The sequence below is a fragment of the Crocuta crocuta genome, unplaced genomic scaffold (genome assembly GCF_008692635.1).
Source record: "Crocuta crocuta isolate KB4526 unplaced genomic scaffold, BGI_CrCroc_1.0 scaffold457, whole genome shotgun sequence".
Classification (NCBI taxonomy): domain Eukaryota; kingdom Metazoa; phylum Chordata; class Mammalia; order Carnivora; family Hyaenidae; genus Crocuta; species Crocuta crocuta.
In genome coordinates this window covers 4198329-4217990 of record NW_027531318.1, presented here as the reverse complement: position 1 = coordinate 4217990, position 19662 = coordinate 4198329, and the positions used below count along the sequence as shown (strand labels likewise).

At 37.1% G+C, this 19662-nt stretch overlaps 1 protein-coding gene across 1 annotated transcript in view; it reads right to left on the bottom strand.

Annotated features, from left to right (window-relative positions):
- KIF5B (kinesin family member 5B) overlaps positions 1-19656 on the bottom strand; it is a 48588-nt gene extending 28932 nt beyond the window's left edge. The window contains exons 1-6 of the mRNA XM_077771789.1: positions 19300-19656; positions 10904-10991; positions 2370-2443; positions 1366-1470; positions 824-872; positions 202-257 (exon numbers count right to left, since the gene is read on the bottom strand). Coding sequence (XP_077627915.1) covers positions 202-257; positions 824-872; positions 1366-1470; positions 2370-2443; positions 10904-10991; positions 19300-19425 — 498 coding nt within the window. The 5' untranslated portion in view covers positions 19426-19656. The remainder of the gene's footprint in view (positions 1-201; positions 258-823; positions 873-1365; positions 1471-2369; positions 2444-10903; positions 10992-19299) is intronic.
- Positions 19657-19662: the final 6 nt, after the last annotated feature.

The following is a 19662-nucleotide window of genomic DNA, read 5'->3' as shown; positions in this document are numbered from 1 at the left end:
AACTGTTTACTTTTGAGACAAAGAGACAGCATGAGCAGGGAGGGGCAGAGAGAGAAAGACACAGAGCCCAATGTGGGGCTCGAACTCATGAACTGTGATATCATGACCTGAGCCAAATCAGATGCTTAACCAACTGAGCCACACAGGGGCCCCTATTACAGGGTTTTTCTAAACAAGCATTCTGCATTATTTTATAAGTACCTTTACATAGGGAACTCGGTTTTTATCTTCATGAACGGAAAGGTTGGTCTTTGAAACTGAAAAAGACAAATAAATAATATCAGCAACATTCTCTTAAACGCTAACAGTAACTATGAAATAGCTAATTCAATAATAGATTGTTTCCTTTCCCAAGCAGCCTAATAAGTAAATCTTAAAAATACGAACACATCACTGTTAAAGACTACGTAGAAACAATAGGAAATTTAAATAGAAACTAATGCAGCAACACAGAATTTTAGGTCCAATGCAACTTATACCACCCACATTTTGGAAATAACATTAAGCCAGGTTGGTTGAATAGTTTGCCCAAGGGCAATGTATCTAATTGACAGCTGACAGAAGACTAGGCCTCAGGATCTCTAACTACAATCCATTTCTCTAATTACTACTTAAGAAACACAAGCAATTATAAATATGCTCTTATTAAATAAGTTATTCAATATGTAAAAGGCATTTAACTAACTTTAAAAGAATTTTAAAATAGGTTTCTTCTAATTTAAGTCAATTTCACAGAGTTTACTTAGAAATGGTCTCACACTTACTACTAAAAAAAGTAACATGTGCTATTTTAAAATGATAAAAAACCATGAATTTAACTTACCGTCTAATAGGTCTCTTATCTTATCCAAATAAATTTCAAAATACGAAACCTGAAGGGCAAAGAAATAAAGGGGAAAAAAATCAACTAATTAAAATTATAAAATAATTTATTCATTACATCATTACATTTATTGGGGTCTGAGAGCCAAGCACCATCTATACTAGGGGACAGAGTTAACAACTCAGCCACAGCTCATGTTCTAATAGGAAGATCTAAATTCTCTAAACTGCTTATGTAACTAAAAAGCAATTTCCATTATATATCTTCATATCTTCAATGAATTAGACTCATGAGAGCAGTTAAGAACCTCTGCGTTCAGTAATAAACTCCATCATTTTATGGACAAGAGACTTTATGACCTTGTTTAAGGTCATCTAATGGCAGATAAAGAACCCTCAGTTTACTAATTCTAATGATCTTTCTACTCTAACGGTCCATAAAAAGCTAAAAATATTTTTAAAACAAGAGAGCATTTATTATTTCTTGGAATAAAGTTTTTCTACACGTAAAACAAAATACAATCTTTCCTCAAGGATTTTTACCTTAATATGAAATTCCAAATTTTCATCCATGGAGTAAATGTAATTAAAAATATCCTGAACTATTCTTGGAATAATCCCCATTCCTTCTGGATCATGAAGTTTACCCTAAACAGAAAACAAAATGACACTTTAAGATGTATGACTTAAAAACTTCCAATCTACAATTTATAGTCAACAGAGGATAGGAATTGTAATTGTTGCCATTTTATTGTGAAAATGGCCCTAACAAATATGTAAATATTTGAATCCAATTCAACTATTACATGTATTTGTAAGTCACACATAAATATTGCATGTCAACAACATGGGTTACTAACTAATCTTAGCCTTTTACTTAATCATTTAGATTGTCCATGCTTGTGAAATAAACATATTCTAGAGAATGGGTTTAGTTTGTTTCTTCCCATATAAATCCATATTGTCCTTCAAGTTAAATCCACGCAAGTGCTATTCTCCATAACTTTATGGAAATGAGTAATATGAATTACACTAAAATACTCAGTCATTTATACATAATGCTCAGATAAATGATAAAAGCAGATGCCTTGTAGCAATAGCATAAGGTACAGGCTGTTTTCTAGAAGCAAAGTTTGGGCAGGTCCACATCTTATTATAATGACAGCAACGATAATTGTGGACATATTCCTTATTAAAGAAAAGTGACAGGTATTTGGAGAGGAGAACTAATTGCTCTGAATAGAAATGAAAACATGTAACAGCCAAGATTTCAAATTTCCATCATAACAGAAAATTCCTGTTAATTCAAAAATGTTATAATTGTGTGGCTATGCTGCTAAAACAAAGCTAGATATGATTTCAAATACATAATTTCATTATTCAAACTCCAGAACTGATTAGATTCCAACAGTGATGTTACCTATGTATTATTCATAGGAGAGTAAGCAACAGAATAAAGCTGTTTAAACATAGTAAAATCATTTCACAAATAATGAATGCACCTCTATTCTGCAAACCACAGGCAAGTACAGATTATAAAATATTACCTCCATTGTGTGTGTTTTCCCAGAGGATGTTTGTCCATATGCAAATATTGTTCCATTGTATCCCTCAAGTACATCTATGAGAAAATAAGAGATTTTATACTTCAGGGGATTTTTTTCCCCTTAAAGAAGTTTCATAAGAAATTACTTAAGAATGTTAGAAAGCACTGAAAAAATTCACATCCTCATCTATGCATAATCAAATCTGCGTAATAAAATATTTGTGGGAAGAACAGTGAGAAAGATTCGGATTTTCTTTACACTAATATGAAAGATACCATCACAAAGTTTAGTTCATGAACAATTTATAAAGACATTAAAGAAAAAAGTAAGAATACATCAATGATAATTTTCTTAGTGATGATTCACCCAAGCAGTTACTTTCTCTCCAGCCCTGATTACTTGAATGCTGACAAAAACTGAGGACTGATGGATGTGGGGGGGAGGAGGGATGGGCATGGAGGAGGGCACTTGTGGGGATGAGCACTGAGTGTTATGTGGAAACTAATTTGACAATAAACTATTTGTAAAAAAAAAAAAAAAAAAAAAAAAGAATCATATCTGCTCAGGGATCAGGGTCTTTTCAACTCCTAGTCTTGACAGGGCTCATTGCATGTGCTCAATAAATGGCTCCTTAACTTATTAAAAAAAAAAAAAAAACAACCACACACAAAATTTAAATTCTATTGCTTATAGTCATCTTTTATAGAACTGTACATACATCTCAAATGTCATTACACCTGTATTCCAAAGATTTATGTGACCTAAAAGAAAAATAATGTTCTGCAAATTTACATAAGAGACAGGAATTCACTTTTACAAACAACTAGGACTACTGTTGATGGTTAACCAGTGGTTAAATCTCACAAACCCATACAACAGTCCCCATTCTACAAGCTTAACAAGTCCAGTTCTACATCAAAAATAAATTCTCAGAAAGTTCCTATGGAATTTAATATTTTTTAGCCCTGTATGTACTATAAGATCTAACCTTAATTTAAGTATCTTTCTTTACTAGTTTGAAGGGAAAAAAGAAAATGTAACAAGGTGACCTTCCGGTTTTCAATTTTAAAGGATCTAGTTTGTTATTTTTTTGGTGATGAAAAGGTACTAAGAGATTACACTGTATTCTAGAGGAAGCTAAAGTTAAAAAGAGAAGCCTCTGTTGGAAATAGCAGATGGCAATAGTTTTAAGTAAATCAGTAGCAAATCAATCCTTGTTTTTTTTAAACTGGCTACTTAAAAAAGGAAAAAAAGGACAATCCCAACATTGGGCACAACTAACTAGATATTAACAGAGGAAAAAAAAAAAAAAGGTATTTACTTCCCTGGGAAAAATCTTAAGAGATCTCATATCACATTTAAAAGAAATTGCATTGCATTGCAGTATAATTCTGAAAAGGAAATCATCCAGAGAAAAAAGTACTGCACCCTTTCCAATTCACTTCCTTTACACATACCTGTTCTTAGTATGTCTATGTCACACTCTCTGCTTAAGATCTTTTAATCAAATCCAAATTTTTGATACATCTATTCGTGATATGGTCTATTCATATGATCCAAATACCTAGCAACTCATGATATGATCCAAATACCTAGCAACCACCAAAATAAATACTTAAAAAAATATTGGTAAGTAAACAAGTGACTTTCTCAAGATCATATTTAGTAGCATGTCTACAAAATATTAGAGTATTATTTGTGGCTATGTCAAACTATGTTATATGAAGGGACCTAGGATAACAAATGTACGCAATACATTTATATTTGGGACTTCAAGCATAACTAAAAACTTTGTATGATTACAGAGATTATGGAATATTCAACATTCATATATTTACTGAACACCTGCTAGAATCTAAGCTCTGCTCTGGGTGAAGGGATATAACAATGACTGATTAGAGGTGATTTCTAGACCCGCCACAGTATAACTAAAGTAAGTTTGATAAACATTTTTGTTAATTAGGAAAATAATTCTTGCTTACCTTTGAATCCTGACTACATACTTTCTCTAGGGACTTACCCCCAACAAATCTAAACATACAGAAAATGTGAATACATTTTACAGGGAATACTATAACCACTAAAAACTTAGTCATTAACATTTTATAATTTTACAGTTTAATCATGTATCTATCCATCCATCTCATTTTTTAATGCATTTCAAAGTAAACTGCAGACTTCAATACATTTTCACCTAAAATACTTCACCATGCATATATCATTAACTAGGATTCATTTTCCAGTTTCATTCCCTGAATTTTATATACAATGATACGTACCTATCCTGAGAATGAATCTTTATTAAAAAAAAAAAAAAAAATTTTTTTTAAATGTTTTTATTTCTAGGAGAAAGAGACACACACACAGCATGGGCAGGGGAGGGTCAGAGAGAGACACAGAATCCAAAGCAGGCTCCAGGCTCTGAGCTAGCTGTCAGCACAGAGCCCGACGTGGGGCTCAAACCCACAAACCGTGAGATCATGACCTGAGCCGAAGTTGGACGCTTAACCGGCTGAGCCACCCAGGTGCCCCATGAGGATGAATCTTTAAAGAAATAAAAATAATACACATGTATTTGAAAATCCTAGAGTATACATCTGTAATCAAGTAAAATTAGGTTCTTTTTGACGCGGCTCTTGTTTGCTTTTTCAGCTCCACCTCCCATCATCCTTCCTCTCACACTGCTATTTTTGTTTGTCAAATGATCAAATCTGACAAATTCACATGGTTCAACTTCAGTCATACCACAATGTATGTTGTTCCTCACATCCACAATGCTCTTCTCAGGTGGGTATGCCTTGACGCAATGTCACCTCTGCCAAAACGCACCCCTCCTTCTCCTTCCTAGTCTTTGTGTATCTTTTAAGACAAGCTTAGGCTTTACTTTTTTCTCCAACCCAACATGATAAACCATTGCCAAGTACATTTGGATGAGAATCTCATCCTATGTGTTCCTACAGCATTTACATTTAAAGATTATACTTATTACTATCATTGCAACTGTCAATTTAACTTATCTGCCTTCCTCACCTGCTTGTAAACTCCTTGAGGCCAGGGGTGTGTTTAACTCTTAGCACAGTGACTGGCACTTAGTAGGGACTCAAATGCTTGCTGAATGATTATTACCATTACAAACACACAGCATCTTTCTAAAGCCTCCCTCACTGTTTAAAATATACCTTTGCTGTTCTTGTGAGAAACAGAGATGGACAACTATAGACAAGTATTACTTCTCTCATATTCTGTAAAAAAGGAAAACATTTAGGGACACCTGGGTGGCTGAGTCATTTGAAATCAGTCTTGATCTCATGATCATGAGTTCAAGCCCCGCATCAGGCTCTCTGCTATCAGCTCAGAGACTGCTTCTGATCTTCTGTCCCCATCCCCTCCTCTTCCTTGCATACTCTCTCAAAAATAAACAAAACACTGAAAAATGAAAACAAAGAGGAAGGAAGGAAAGGAAGGAAGGAAGGAGGGAGGGAGGGAGAAAAGAAAGAAAGAAAGAAAGAAGAAAGAAAGAAAGAAAGAAAGAAAGAAAGAAAGAAAGAAAGAAAGAAAGGAAAGAAAGAAAGAAAGAAAGAGAAAGAAAGAAAGAAAGAAAGAAAGAAGGAAAGAAAGACAAACATTTAGTAAGCAAGACAACAGCATGACACCTTCTAAAAGTTACTTATCTCTCTGAACTTCAGCTTCCTCAACAGCAAAACGTCTGTTTAGGGAAGGCTGTGAGAATTACAAGTCATCATAAAAAATTATTGCTAACATCTGAAAGCATAAAAATGTGCCAGGCTCTCATAATTCTTCATATATTAGTTATTAAATTCTCACAAAACCCTGTGAAAGGTACTATTTTTAATCCTACTTTATAGAGGACAAAACTGAGGAACAGAGATATTAATTTGCCCATACTCCCACAGCTAGTAAGATGGAGCTGGGATCCCAACCCAGACAGTCTTGGCTCTGAAGACATACACTTGAGCACTGCACTGTATTATCAAGGAACACAGGAACTAAAACAAATATATGGCAGGCCGCATCTGGAAAATTAAACATAAATAAAGTTGGCAGACAGCTCAGGTCAGGAAGCTATGGTAGGAAACAGAAATCTATGAAGGCCTGGTAAGATGACTGGTGTATATAGCAAGTACTGAATAAATGACAACTTCATATAGGGAACTGAAGAGACATCACTCAGATTTGGAATTCACAAGGGAATACAAGTGGGTAAAACTTGTTCAAAATAAAGAAAACCTATCTAATGAATATACAGAAAGGAAAAGGTAATAACATTGTACATAATAAAGTTACACAAACATAAACTTGTACAGAAATTTATGAAACAATGCTTCAGTGAACTGTCAGGAGCCCAAAGAGTACTAGCTGCTTTCAGGTCACCTTTGGCAGCTTGCTCATCAAATCCGCATCTCAGAAGAAATACCACCTCACCTATCATTTTGCTGACTGTTGCCTACCAACAGTTTCTAACCATGGCCTTCCACCTGATTGGCGTGCCAATAACTGTCCCAAGTCCAACCTGCCATGTATATAGGTCGGTTTCCTGTCCTCGTACCTCACCAGGCACCCACCACCTGTCTACCTCCTTACCCTCCTTAAATCTATATATCTATTGGTAACTCTGCCACATTCATATTCTTGTTCAGGAAAAGTCCCACTACCTACTATCTATATCCAGGCTCCTCCAAAATGGTAGAGAGCATTTGGGGGAAGATAAAAAAAATAAGTCATAGCCAGGTGATACTTTCCTAATACAAATTACACGCTAGCAAAGAAGCTGGAGAGAGACAGTGACAGAACTTTCTATTTTAACAGCTGCTTGAAGCCTAATTTTGTAGGGTGAAAATATTATACACTGCATTACCCCAAGCACAATTATGGAAGATTAAATTAATAAAATAATTTCCTCTCTTAGAAGATAAAAGAAACAAACAGCAGTTGATATTTATTGTGTGCTTGTTTCTTCGTACCAGCCCCTGGGTGAAGTTCTTTTTCATGAAAAAATTTTTTTTAATTAATTTATTTTGAATGACAGAGAGCAGCACATGCAGAGCGGCAGAGAGAAAGGAAGTGAGAAAACCAAGCATGCTCCACACTGTCCTCTTAGAGCTCAATTTGGGGCTTGATCCTATGGACTGTGAGATCATGACCTGAGCCAAAATTAAGAGCAGGACGCTTAACCAAAATGAGCCACTCAGGCACCCCCCCATGAATCATTTTTTTCAATATTCAGTATCCTCATTTTGCAGAACAGGAAATGAAGACTTAGAAAAGTTAGGTAACTTGCCAAAAGTCACACAGTGAGAAAGTGGAAGAGCCTAGATTTTAATCTAGGTTTGTCTGATTCCAAAGCCTATGTTCTTAACCATAATGCAAACAAGGAAACTGATATTCAAAATTCGGTTCTAAAAGTAAAACAGGAATTTGCTGTAAAGTAAAAGGGATCAAATTTTGAGAACAGGAGGGAAATTTCACTAAATGAATCATGTCATCTTAAAATTGTAAATAGTAATGAAACAAAACGAAATAGGAACATGTACCTCAGGACTTCAGGATAATAGATTTCAAAGAGTTCTTAGAAAGGTAAATATGAGACTATTATTAACAGACTAACCAAGGATGTGCAAAAAGAGATAAAATCACTAGAACAGCATGAGAAAAATAAAAGCCCATAATAAGTGAGTCTAATCAAAACAAAGTAGAAAGCCCTAAAGTTTTTTAAATATTCAGACAGAGACTAATATAGGAGGAGACTTGCACAGCCCAGAGAATAAAATGTTAACAGATAATGTAAGACAGAGGTATTCCCATTTTATTACCACTTCCTACACTATTATCCTCAAAATGGAGCAACAAAATAAACACTGTCAAGACAGACTTTAAGGCTGAGGTGGATAAAAGAGCCAAAGAATGGTTATAAATGAGCCCAGATTTCTAGTTATAGAAGAAATACATTCCATGGATAAAAATTTCACAGCCACTAAAGCTCATTTTTAAAAGCAGTGGAGAACGAAAAGATGACAAACTTGTAAATGTTATACTCATTTTCAAAAAGGAAAAATGACAGATCATGGGAACTACAGAAAAGTATACAAAATTTCACTAAGGGAAAGCTATGGCTGAACTACCTAATTTCCTGTCTGGATAAGGTCACCCAACTGACACTTTGGGGAAACACCAGACTCTTGTACCATGACTTCATAAAAGGATCCAAATTTTTCATCAAATTTTTGTTGATATGTGACTAGCTAAGAACTAGATAACTGTCTAAGTAAGAGAGTCTGAAGTTGGCTGAATACTCAGTGTGATAATTAACTGCCTAAAACCTTACTTAGTTTTTAGAAAACTAGGCAAAGCAACACAGCCCATTAAGCATTTATTAAAACTTATTAATAAGTTTGAGTGGGGAAAGAGGCAGAGGGAGAGAGAGGGAGGGAGGGGAAGAGGGNAGAGAGAGAGGGGGAGGGGGGGGGAGAGGGAGAGGGAGAGAGAGAGACCCAAGCAGACTCCACACTTGTCAGCACAGAGCCCAACGCTGGGCTCAATGTCACAAATCGTTAGATCACGATCTGAGCCAAAACCAAAGTCAGATGCTTAACCAACTGAGCCACTCAGGTGCCCCCAGTTAAGCATTTTATGAATGATTTAGAGTCATATGTTTCAAACAACATCCATAAAAAGTTTTTAAAAAATTTATAAGTCCTTGACACCATAACAGACTTATTAAATATGCTGATAGCCAATATTTATCCCTAATAAGATAACCATAAAAACAAAACTCAAAATATAATCAAGAGCTAAAATGTTTAGAATCCACACTTTAAAAGCTTATAGCCAAATTATATTTTATTTTTTTAAATGTTTGTTTATTTTTGAAGGAGAGAGAAAGAGTACAGGCAGGGGGAGGGGCAGAAAGAGAGGGAAACACAGAATCCGAAGCAGGCTCCAGGCTCTGAGCTGTCAGCACAGAGCCCGACGCGGGGCTCGAACCCACGAACCGCGAGATCATGACCTAAGCGAAAGTCGGACGCCCAACCAACTAAGCCACCCAGGCGCCCCTAGACCTTTTAATTATTAATTACACTACTTCCCCAAGGGCAATTAAGTATTTACTCCCTATTATTCCTTCTACTACCCTGATTCCAACAAACCTTTGACCCCACTAAGACTATAATATACTATTATTACCACTTCTTTTCACTGTCCCTAAAACCCATTCCACCCACCTGTGTTCTTCTTCCCCTCATTCACCGTAGATTCCATGGTTCACTATTATCATCATTCTCTCGATTACAGCCTCAGTTCTCTTGCTTTCTCTCACTCTTTTGTACTCACTTGATAAAAACCCAACTAGGTAAATTTAACTCTTCTGGCAGCTAACTTCAAGTGGGCCCGTAATGCAGCCTAGCAATACAGTGATATTTCCCTAATCCATTCAACTTCTATTGCCAGTCAACTTCATTCCTTTTCCTAGAACCCCCTCCCCTTCATCTTCATTCTGTGATGACTCTGCTCCATGTATCATAGACAAAATGGAATTAATACGAAGAGAAGATCCACATTTTTCTTCCATCACACCTACAGACTTACTTCTATCCAAAAACTCTGCCTTTTTTTGTTACTGGACAAATTGCACTCCTACTTAACCCTGAACTGTCCACTTTTATACCAAATTCCATCCCCTCTAACCTAGTATTCACTAGGCTATCACTCATACCCTCTTCTCAACTCTATGGTTCTATGGTTTTAGAAAATATAAACTTGTGGGGCACCTGGGTGGCTTAGTCGGTTAAGCGTCTGACTTTTGCTTAGGTCATGATCTCACAGTTCACGGGTTCAAGCCTCGCGTCGGGCTCTGTGCTGACTGCCAGCTCAGAGCCTGGAGCCTGTTTCAGTCTGTGACTCCCTCTCTCTCTGACCCTCCCCTGCTCACGCCGTCTCTCTCACTCTCTCCTAAGAAATAAATAAAACATTTAAAAAAAGAAAAAAGAAAATATAAACTTGAAAAATCTTAGTACAAATTAACAGTATTAACTGGAATATACACACTTTTCTCACCCTTGGTAACTTCTGTTAAATTCCTCAAGTGTTTTTCTGCTGAACACAAGAAAAGTCTTTGGGGAATAACAATGGAATGGAAGAATGATAGTTTGCTACCATTTTCTACTACTTTTTATAAATTTGTCTAACCATTTTGTACTCATTTTCATGCTGCTGTATTTCTATAACTGCTACCTTAGAAACTCTCCTGGGAATACCTAATCGAAATGCATCTTCTAGAACAAGTGTGTAACACTAAAATTCCTGTAATACCCTACACTAGGTACTATATATGAATTAGACCATGGAATTTCAGCCAACAGTGTGTTTACTAACTGTATTTGATCTTTTTTATTAAACAATTGTCTTCTACAATTAACTAAAAAAGGGGGGGCATTAAAATGAAAAAAATGTTGGGTAAATGGAGAAGACCACAAACAAAATTTTACTTATTGCTGGGGACAATATAGCAATATATTTACCTTTAACAATCTTCTTTGCACAATCATTATATACTTGTTCTTGAGAGGTGTTTGACTGGAACACTCGGTCAAATGCATAAGGCTTGGACTGAAAAATAGAAACAAAGGCTTCAACATCACAAATTAAAGGTGAATGGGCACTTATAAGCTCCTTTAAAGATGTCATCATATATTTAACCTTTTAAATAGGGTACCTACTATGCATTACTTCGTGTCATAGTATCTTTTGTGGAAAGGATCTTAGGGATCACCAAGTACACATTCACTAGAATAAACAGCACCAAACCAAAAATGTCTTTATTAGATTTCCAGGGCCTAGCACTATTATAATAGGTACTCAAATATTGCCGAGTGAATTTTTATTTAATGAGTGTCTACTCTGGCGAGTACCAAGACTCTATTTTCAATAATAATATTATTTTGCAAATAAGAAAACTAGAATCCTTAAAGGTACAAACAGTGTTAATGAAAAACTAAAATTTAAATCCAAATCTTTCAGTTCAGAGCTCCTTCCACGCCTCCCATTTTACTGCAACAGCTTTTCAATCATTCATTAACAAATATTTATGGAATGCCTAATATAGTAGACATCTTACTAGAATGCTGACCAAGGCAGATATACTCTCTGCTTTAGTGAAGCATAAATAATAGTGGGGCAGACATCAGACAAATAATTAAATGACTAGATATCTGTCTGACTCATGTAACAGAGTGCTATGACAGCATATAAGAGAAGCTCCCAAGTCTGGGAGAAAGCAGAAATATTCCAGGGAACCACTCTGGAGAAGGATGTTTAAAAACTGAAGAAGAATAGCTCACTATCTGTTTCCTCAATACTAGTCATGGGAGGGTGAGTGTGGAAGTAGCCTAGCTGAGTATTGAATGCTTAAAGATCCTAAGGCAGAAAGAAGCTTGTAGAATGCAGGAAGCCAAAAGTTGGAAGTTTAAGAAGCAAAGATCAAATGTAAATACAACAAGGTAAAAAAGGCAGATAACATCTTAGTGTTATTTTGAAAATAGTTTTGACCTTCTGGGTCTCCTGAAAGGATCTTGAGGACTCATTTAGACCACTACTGATACTGTCGGACGAATGAGCCAGAGGGATGGAATGAAAAAAAATCATAGTGTCCATGCAAGTTAAGGAATTATCAAGGAGGGACTGACTGTATCAAATATAGCTGTGAGGTCAAGGCAAAACTGAAAAGTATCCAATGACAAAGGTCAGACTGGAAAGAGATTTAAAAAGTATGAGAAGTAACTAAGTAAGTAAAGCAGAAATCTGGCTGTAGGTCTAAAGAAAATTTTTTTAAAGATGGACAAGACCTGAAAAAGTTTAAATGCTGGCAGGAACAATCTAGTAATCTAGGAGAAAAAGTAAGCATGCACAGATGAGAGAGGAGGGCAAGGGGATTCTAAGTATTTGAAAGGAAGTGTATGCCTGGTTTCTACACTCTCCTGTAGGAAAGGAAGGATGCTGGGCCCTAAAATATAAAACTATAATGGCTTCCAAAACAATCCTTAACATTACAGAAGACTTCTCAGGCCTCAGCCAAAATAAAAAAAAGACCTTACTTTTTAGAAACTATATCCCATAGTCTCCTTCCCCAAAGCTTCGGGTAATGAAAATTACAATGAAACAGACACTCCTAAAGGGCTATCAAAAGTCATTCCTAATTCCCCTTCCCCTTGCCACTTTCCACTACATAGGCTGGGAAGCTAACCACCTGATAGCCTAGTCTCTCTGCAACCAGTGGGCATATGACCCACTTCTGGATTCTATAAAGTGATGGCCTGCTGAAGGTCTCAAGGAAATGCTTTTGTTTTTCTGATAAAAAGGACCACTTCAGCTGGAGCTGCCCTTTCTCCTTTCTGGAATGATGGAGCTGTAGCATCCATCATGTAAGATCCATCCATCTTACAGCTACATGCTGTAGCATGTAGCATGTCAATGATCCATCCATCACTGACATGATGAAAAGTCAATTAACTTAAGGATGACAACACACAACAAGAGTCAGTAAACAGTAGCAGCAAGGGCCTATCTGCAGACTTTTTATATGAGAAAAATAACCTTGTATTTATTTTAACCACTATTAGTTATTTTCCCTCTGCAGCTGAAAGCATTCCTAAAGGTTATACTAAGATGACCTCACTTTGGCATCAATTAAAAGTAGGCATCTCAATGTCTAACTATTCGTCACCTATGAAACATACATAAAAATGTCCTTTCACGAGCCTAAGTGTCCATCAACCGATGAATGGATCAAGAAGATGTGGTTTATCTATACAATGGAATACTACACGGCAATGAGGAAGAATGAAATCTGGCCATGTGTAGCAACATGGATGGACCTTGAGGGTGTTATGCTGAGCGAAATAAGTCAGGCAGGACAAACACCATATGTTTGCACGTATAGGAGGATTAGTAGGAACGTAACGAAGGACCATGGGGGAGAAGAAGGGGGGAAATAGTGGGGGAGAGGGAGGGAGGCAAACTATGAGAGACTCTTGAATGCTGAGAACAAACTGAGGGTAGATGGGATGGGGGAGCGAGAGGGGCGTGATGGGCATGGAGGAGGGCACTTGTGGGGATGAGCACTGGATGTTGTATGGAAACCAGCTTGACAATAAACTATTCAAAAAAAAAAAAAGTCCTTTCACTAAGATTCTACACAGGCATTAACATCCAATTTTACAGGTGCAACTAAGAAAAAAAAAAAGACAATCTACTCTTTTACTGATTGTATAAGACATAATCATGATGAACAATTCCGAAAACACACGTACAATCAAAATAACAATCACCATCCACAGATAAACCACTCTAATTCTTTCTATCCAAAAAGAAAGTAGTTTCCTCTTCATGTATCCAGCAAGCACTTATTTAGCACCTATCAGGTATCAGTTTAACTATCAGATAAACGATTAACAGAGTTTCAGAAATGTTATTTAGCTAGTACAGACTGTAGGGTTCAAAGAACAGAGAACAAGGCTGGGTAGAATCTTGAATACTAATACGGTAAGAAGCTGTATACGAGGATCTAATGTAAGTGGTCACGCAATGTTAACTGAATTGAAATGGAGTCAGCATCTGGCATTAAAGAACTCACAATTTAGTACAGAGTCAAGAACAGACTGCAATTAGCCAAAATATACATTTAATAAAGATGTATAAAATACTATGAAATTAAACAACGATTAACTCAAATTTTGCTTGCATGAAACAAACTAATCAACAGAAAATAGGTAATAAGAAAAAAACTGTATCCTCCAAAATAAGTAATAAAATTTTATTAAAATAAACATTTAGAAAATATAAAGAAGAGTCTCTGGGTGGCTCAGTTGGTTGAGCATCAGACTCTTGATCTCAGTTCAGGTCATGACCTTGTGGTTTGCGGGTTCGAGCCCCGCTTTGGGCTCTGCACTGACCATGTGGAGCCTGTTTGGGATTCTCTCACCCCACTCTCTCTGTCCCTATCCCACTTATACTCTCTCTCTCTCAAAATAAACAAATAAACTTAAAAATTTATTAAAATAAAAAATACAAAGAACAGGAGTGCCTGGGTGGCTCAGCTGGTTGAGTGCCTGACTCTTGGTTTCGGCTCGGGTCAGGATCTCAGTTTCATGGGTTCAAGACCTGCACTGGGCTCTGCGCTGACAGTTTGGGGCCTGCTTGGGATTCTCTATCTCCCTCTCTCTCTACCCCTCCTCGCTTGCACTGTCTCAGTCTCTCTCAAAATAAACAAACTTAAAAGATTATGTATGTATATAAAGAACAAACATGACTGACTTTAAGTTATCTCCATTATCATACCAATAAAAACAGTGGTCGTAAACTTTCATTTAGAAAGAAATATACCAAAAATAATGGGTAATAGTAAAATCTGTCTCAGAAGTACTTTTAGGGGTGCCTGGGTGGTTTGGTCAGTTAAGCGTCCGACTTTGGCTCAGGTCATGATCTCACAGCTTGTGGTTCGAGCCCCGCATGGGGCTCTGTGCTGACAGCTCACAGCCTGGAGCCTGCTTCAGATTCTATGTCTCCCCCTCTCTCTGCCCCTCCTCCACTCACACCCTATCTCTCTCTCTCTCTCAAAAATTTAAAAAAAAATTTAAAAATACAATTAAAAAGTACTTTTATACAGCTGTTTACTATAGCATTCCTTATGGCAAATATGCAAACTAAAAAATAACTAAGCTGGGATTGAGCGATTTTTTTAGATGTTCTATCCTTGTTAAATCAAAAATTAAGTACTAATAAGCATTAAGTTGACAAAAGTTTTAATTCCAAAACTAATCTATAATTTTGTTAAATAAGGCAATGTTTTGATTAGAGATCAAGACCTGAAGTTACTAACTGACCATAGCTTCCTGGGATGAAAAACAAAATTCACGAAACATAAAAACTACTTGTAATGGGTCTATAATTAAGAGACATTTCTTTACTAAAAATCTTTCAAATGAATTAAACCAAGGAACACTCACAATCTAGACATCCATATCTTTAAAATCCTGGTACTTGGCCTTGAAATGTACATTATATAGTCTTATTTCCATGAACCTTCAAAGATACCCCAAGTCATAAGATATATTCATATCTGACTTAGGGTTCAAGTGGACAAAACCAAACAGGAATGTTTATTTGAACTGCAATCTACATGAGATTTCTTTCTTTCTTTCAAGATTTTAATTTTAGTTAGTCTCTACACCCAATGTGGGCCTTGAACTCAAAATCCCAGTATCAAGAGTTTCATGTTCCAAAGCCTGAGCCAGCCAGGCACCCCATACCTCAGATTTCTTAGTTAAGTGGTTCCTGTTTGTATCTGCAGAGACCAAGTTGAACATCAAATCTGGTTATAAAGGACACCCTCGTAGCAGGCGTATACCTTTCTCTGGAATTTTGAGTAGTGATCCTCAGATCACATGGGATGATAGCTTATCAGATTTTATTTAGTTTGACAATGACAGCTAGCTAATATTCCACAACAGTACAGGCATGTGATGATGACTTTTTCTCTTTTAATGTTCACTCTTAAGGTAATCATAATCAAACACCAAATCATCATTCACTTGAAAAGAGAAATCATGTTGAGCTATAGGCAAGGAACTGGACAAAATGATCGAATTAGGTTTTACTGTCCTTTAATTTCTTTCTTTTGAGAGAGAGAGAGGGGCAGAGCATGAACGAAGGAGAGGCAGAGCATGAACGAAGGAGAGGCAGAGCATGAACGAAGGAGAGGCAGAGAAAGAGGGAGACCACAGAATCTGAAGCAGGCTCCAGGCTGAGCTGTCAGCATAGAGCCTGACAAGGGGTTCGAACTCATGAGCTGTGAGATCGTGACCTGAGCTGAAGTTGGACACTTAACTGACTGAGCCACCCAGGCGCCCCTACTTTCCTCTAATTTTAATGAACTACAACAGCCTGTTTTTGGTTCTGACAGCCACTACAGTATACCATATAAGGAACAATGATTAGTAAAGATACTTACTGATACATATACACATGTTCCACTTTTATGATGCATAAACACTTTTTTCTATTGATTTTTTTTCCCTGGAGTTTTCAGCAGGCTCATTTCAACCATATATGGTGTTTCCCTCGTCCTTCTTTTTTGTGGATAACAAGTTCTCTTATTTAAAGCAAATATGTTCTATTTTTATCATTTAAAAGTTTTCCTTAAATAATCCATTTATTTCATTCAATATGTGATACTTATACCTCTTTAACAAGCACTTAATTACCAAAAAAAAAAAAAATCTGTACGAAAGTTGCAAAACACAGAGACACTTGTAATCTATATTACAAGATTTACCTGCCAAGGGATATTATACTAAAATCACTGATGTAAAAGGAAAAAAGTTTCAACAATATACTGGACACTGAACTTCAATGAAAATGAGAATCCTTAAAAATTATCTTCTAAAGGAGCATTGATTATACCTATAATTCAGTAACATTATAAACTAAAATACTTATTCTTTAAATCTTAATTTAACCAGAAGACTGTACAAAGTGTTTTTTAAATCATGTTTAAATAATTTAGTTTTAAAAGATGCACTGCAGCAATTCCTTCTTAAAACTGTTTGTTTTGAATCAAGATCCAGTAAAATGAACAAAACAAACCAATACATAACTTTACCTAGAGATTTCACTCTCCCAGCTATTCCTTATAAATTCCCAAACCTTTTAAAATATAAATTCATTAAAAGAAATTGAGACCTCAGAGTAACCAATGACCTAGTAAGTGCAGAAGATTAGTTCTTGAAAATAATGAACTAAACCTGTCGTCTTACATTTCTTAAGGCTATGTGACTCCACTGTATTTTTGCTTAAACTTAAAAAAAAGACTAATAAAATGCTTACCCAATTTAAAGGCCAACTGTTTACTATGGACTCACAACTCAATCACCTATTCATTATTTCTGTTATCATTTAGATTTATTTACATTGTTAAGGAACTTACAAGAACTTTACTCAAAAGGAACAACCTAGGATACATGTGTGCTTCCAGTGTTAATTACTCGTTTTAACTGTTGTCACGTTTTACATCATATTTGGGCAGTAAGGTGCCTTCTCACTTAATACATCTTATGAATCCTAAATCCTATCATTCGAACAAACGAATCTTTATAATACTAATAGATTTGTTTAAACACACACAAAAGTCTGCACAAATGAGACATTCTTAATAAAAGTCAAAAAGGAAATAGCTTCAATGTGTCAACCACGGTTGCAGCTGAGTAATCACAAAAACTCTGAGCAACTACTAGCCAGTTTGCCAACAACCCAGGCCCTGCAAGCCTCCTCTGATTCCATGTTAAGATACCATCATAAAGAAAAAGGATGACTACTTCTGGGCTTAACTCCTCTGCCTAACCATGATGTCATTTAGTTTTTCTCGTGAACTTGTTAACAAAAAGCCAGCCCGACAGTCTTCACACAGTAGTCGCAAGCAGTTGTTAGTAATCTAATGACTTGTTTGCCCCAAGTCTACCAAGCAAAAAAGGGCTATGACATGACATTCATTATCTAGAGCTCAACTTTGCAAATTTTCACATAAAAACTCTTGAAGTTCAGTCTTGTCTTCTATGCTCTTAATCATCAATGTCCCATCTCCTGTGACCCTTTGTCCTATTTCCAAATTAGACTGTGCAAACAATATGCTAAACATGGAACGCCATTAGAGAAAAGATTAACATTAAGATGTTGTACCATGACAGCAATGTACAAAAAAGTTCTGCCACAATCGCATTACCAAGAAAGATAAATTTAATTTTTAGTAACAATTAGGTATGTAATATCCTACTACCCATTTTAATCTTCTTGAACTGGGAATTCAACATACATAGGACCTTTCAATACCAGAGATCAGACCTCAAAAAAAAAAAAAAAANCAGGAAACATTAGTTATGTATTATATTTTACAGTACAAAGGACATTTCTCCGTCCTTGAGATTATCAAAATCAATTTACTAACAAGAAATCAATCCAACTTACTGGTCAAGGTTTAATTTTTTTTTAAAGCTTGCTTTTATAATGATAATACACACAAAAAGTTAACACTCTATGCTATACTCTTACCCCATAAAACCCAGTAAGAGATTACAGATTTTTCTGGGCACTTGCTTGACCCAATCAGAGTTGGCAAGATCTGCTAGAAAATTGGAGAAAAAATTGGTCACTCCGATTTCAAAAGAAAACGCACTCTTTTTACAGTCCTCAATTTGTCATTTATAATAGTTAACATGAACGTTCATTCATCACTCAAAGGACGGGTGGGTGAACACTTGGGGTACAGGTATATGTGTAGTTGTTTGATAATTTTTCCTCCTCCCGAGAGGCAGACAATACGGTTCAACAAACAGTTGTATCTTTATCTTCCATAAAACTAAGTATCTTTACTATTTAAGGTACAATAGGGCTGGTCTTAAAGCTCAACGTTTTTAGCTGAACTTTAATCTTGCACGTTACAAACGGTAAACTTGGGGATAGTCCAAAACACCAACAGCATCAGTAACTGCACAGGCAGGCGCGCGCGCGCGCGCACACACACACACACACACACACACACACACACACAAGCAAATATGCACTAAACTTACTCCCCGGACAGTTCCTTCAGCGCCCCAGGTGGGGGAGTGTCCCAGACAGACACAGAGATCAGGCGCCTCCCATCTCTGGGCACTTCAAGTTCGGGGTGGGGGCGATCCAGGAACAGCCAGGGAGCCAGCCGCGCAGTCTCCCTTCCCAGGGTTATTTGAACCCGCAAACTCTGCTGGGGGGCAGGGTTGGAGGTCATCACCGCTAGCTCTCAATTCTGCACCCCGCCACTTCCCCGAACTCGGGGCCCAGCCAGGCCCGAAGGAGAGAGACTAGGGGTAGGGGCGGGGTCACTCACCGCGATCATAACCGTGTCTTCTCCCTGAAACTTGGCGATGTACTTATCGCCGCGGTTCACCTCAGACTCATTGAGAGGTCTGAAGCGACACATCACTTTGATGTTGCACTCGGCCGGGTCCGCCATCTTCCTCGCTGCCGGGGCCGGAGGCCGGGAGCCACTCCCCGCCTCTCAGTCTGGAAGGAAGCAGGCCCGAGCTGAGGGTAGGGGTCGCGAAGGCCGAGAGAGTCGGCAGTCTGCCGCGTCGCCTGCCCTTTCCGCGGCGGCGGGAGCCGGGGAACCCAGACTCGAAGTGCCGGCGCCGGTAGCAGTCGCCCTGAGGCTCACTTCCGATCCATCATGGCAGCCATGGCGGCGGCGGCA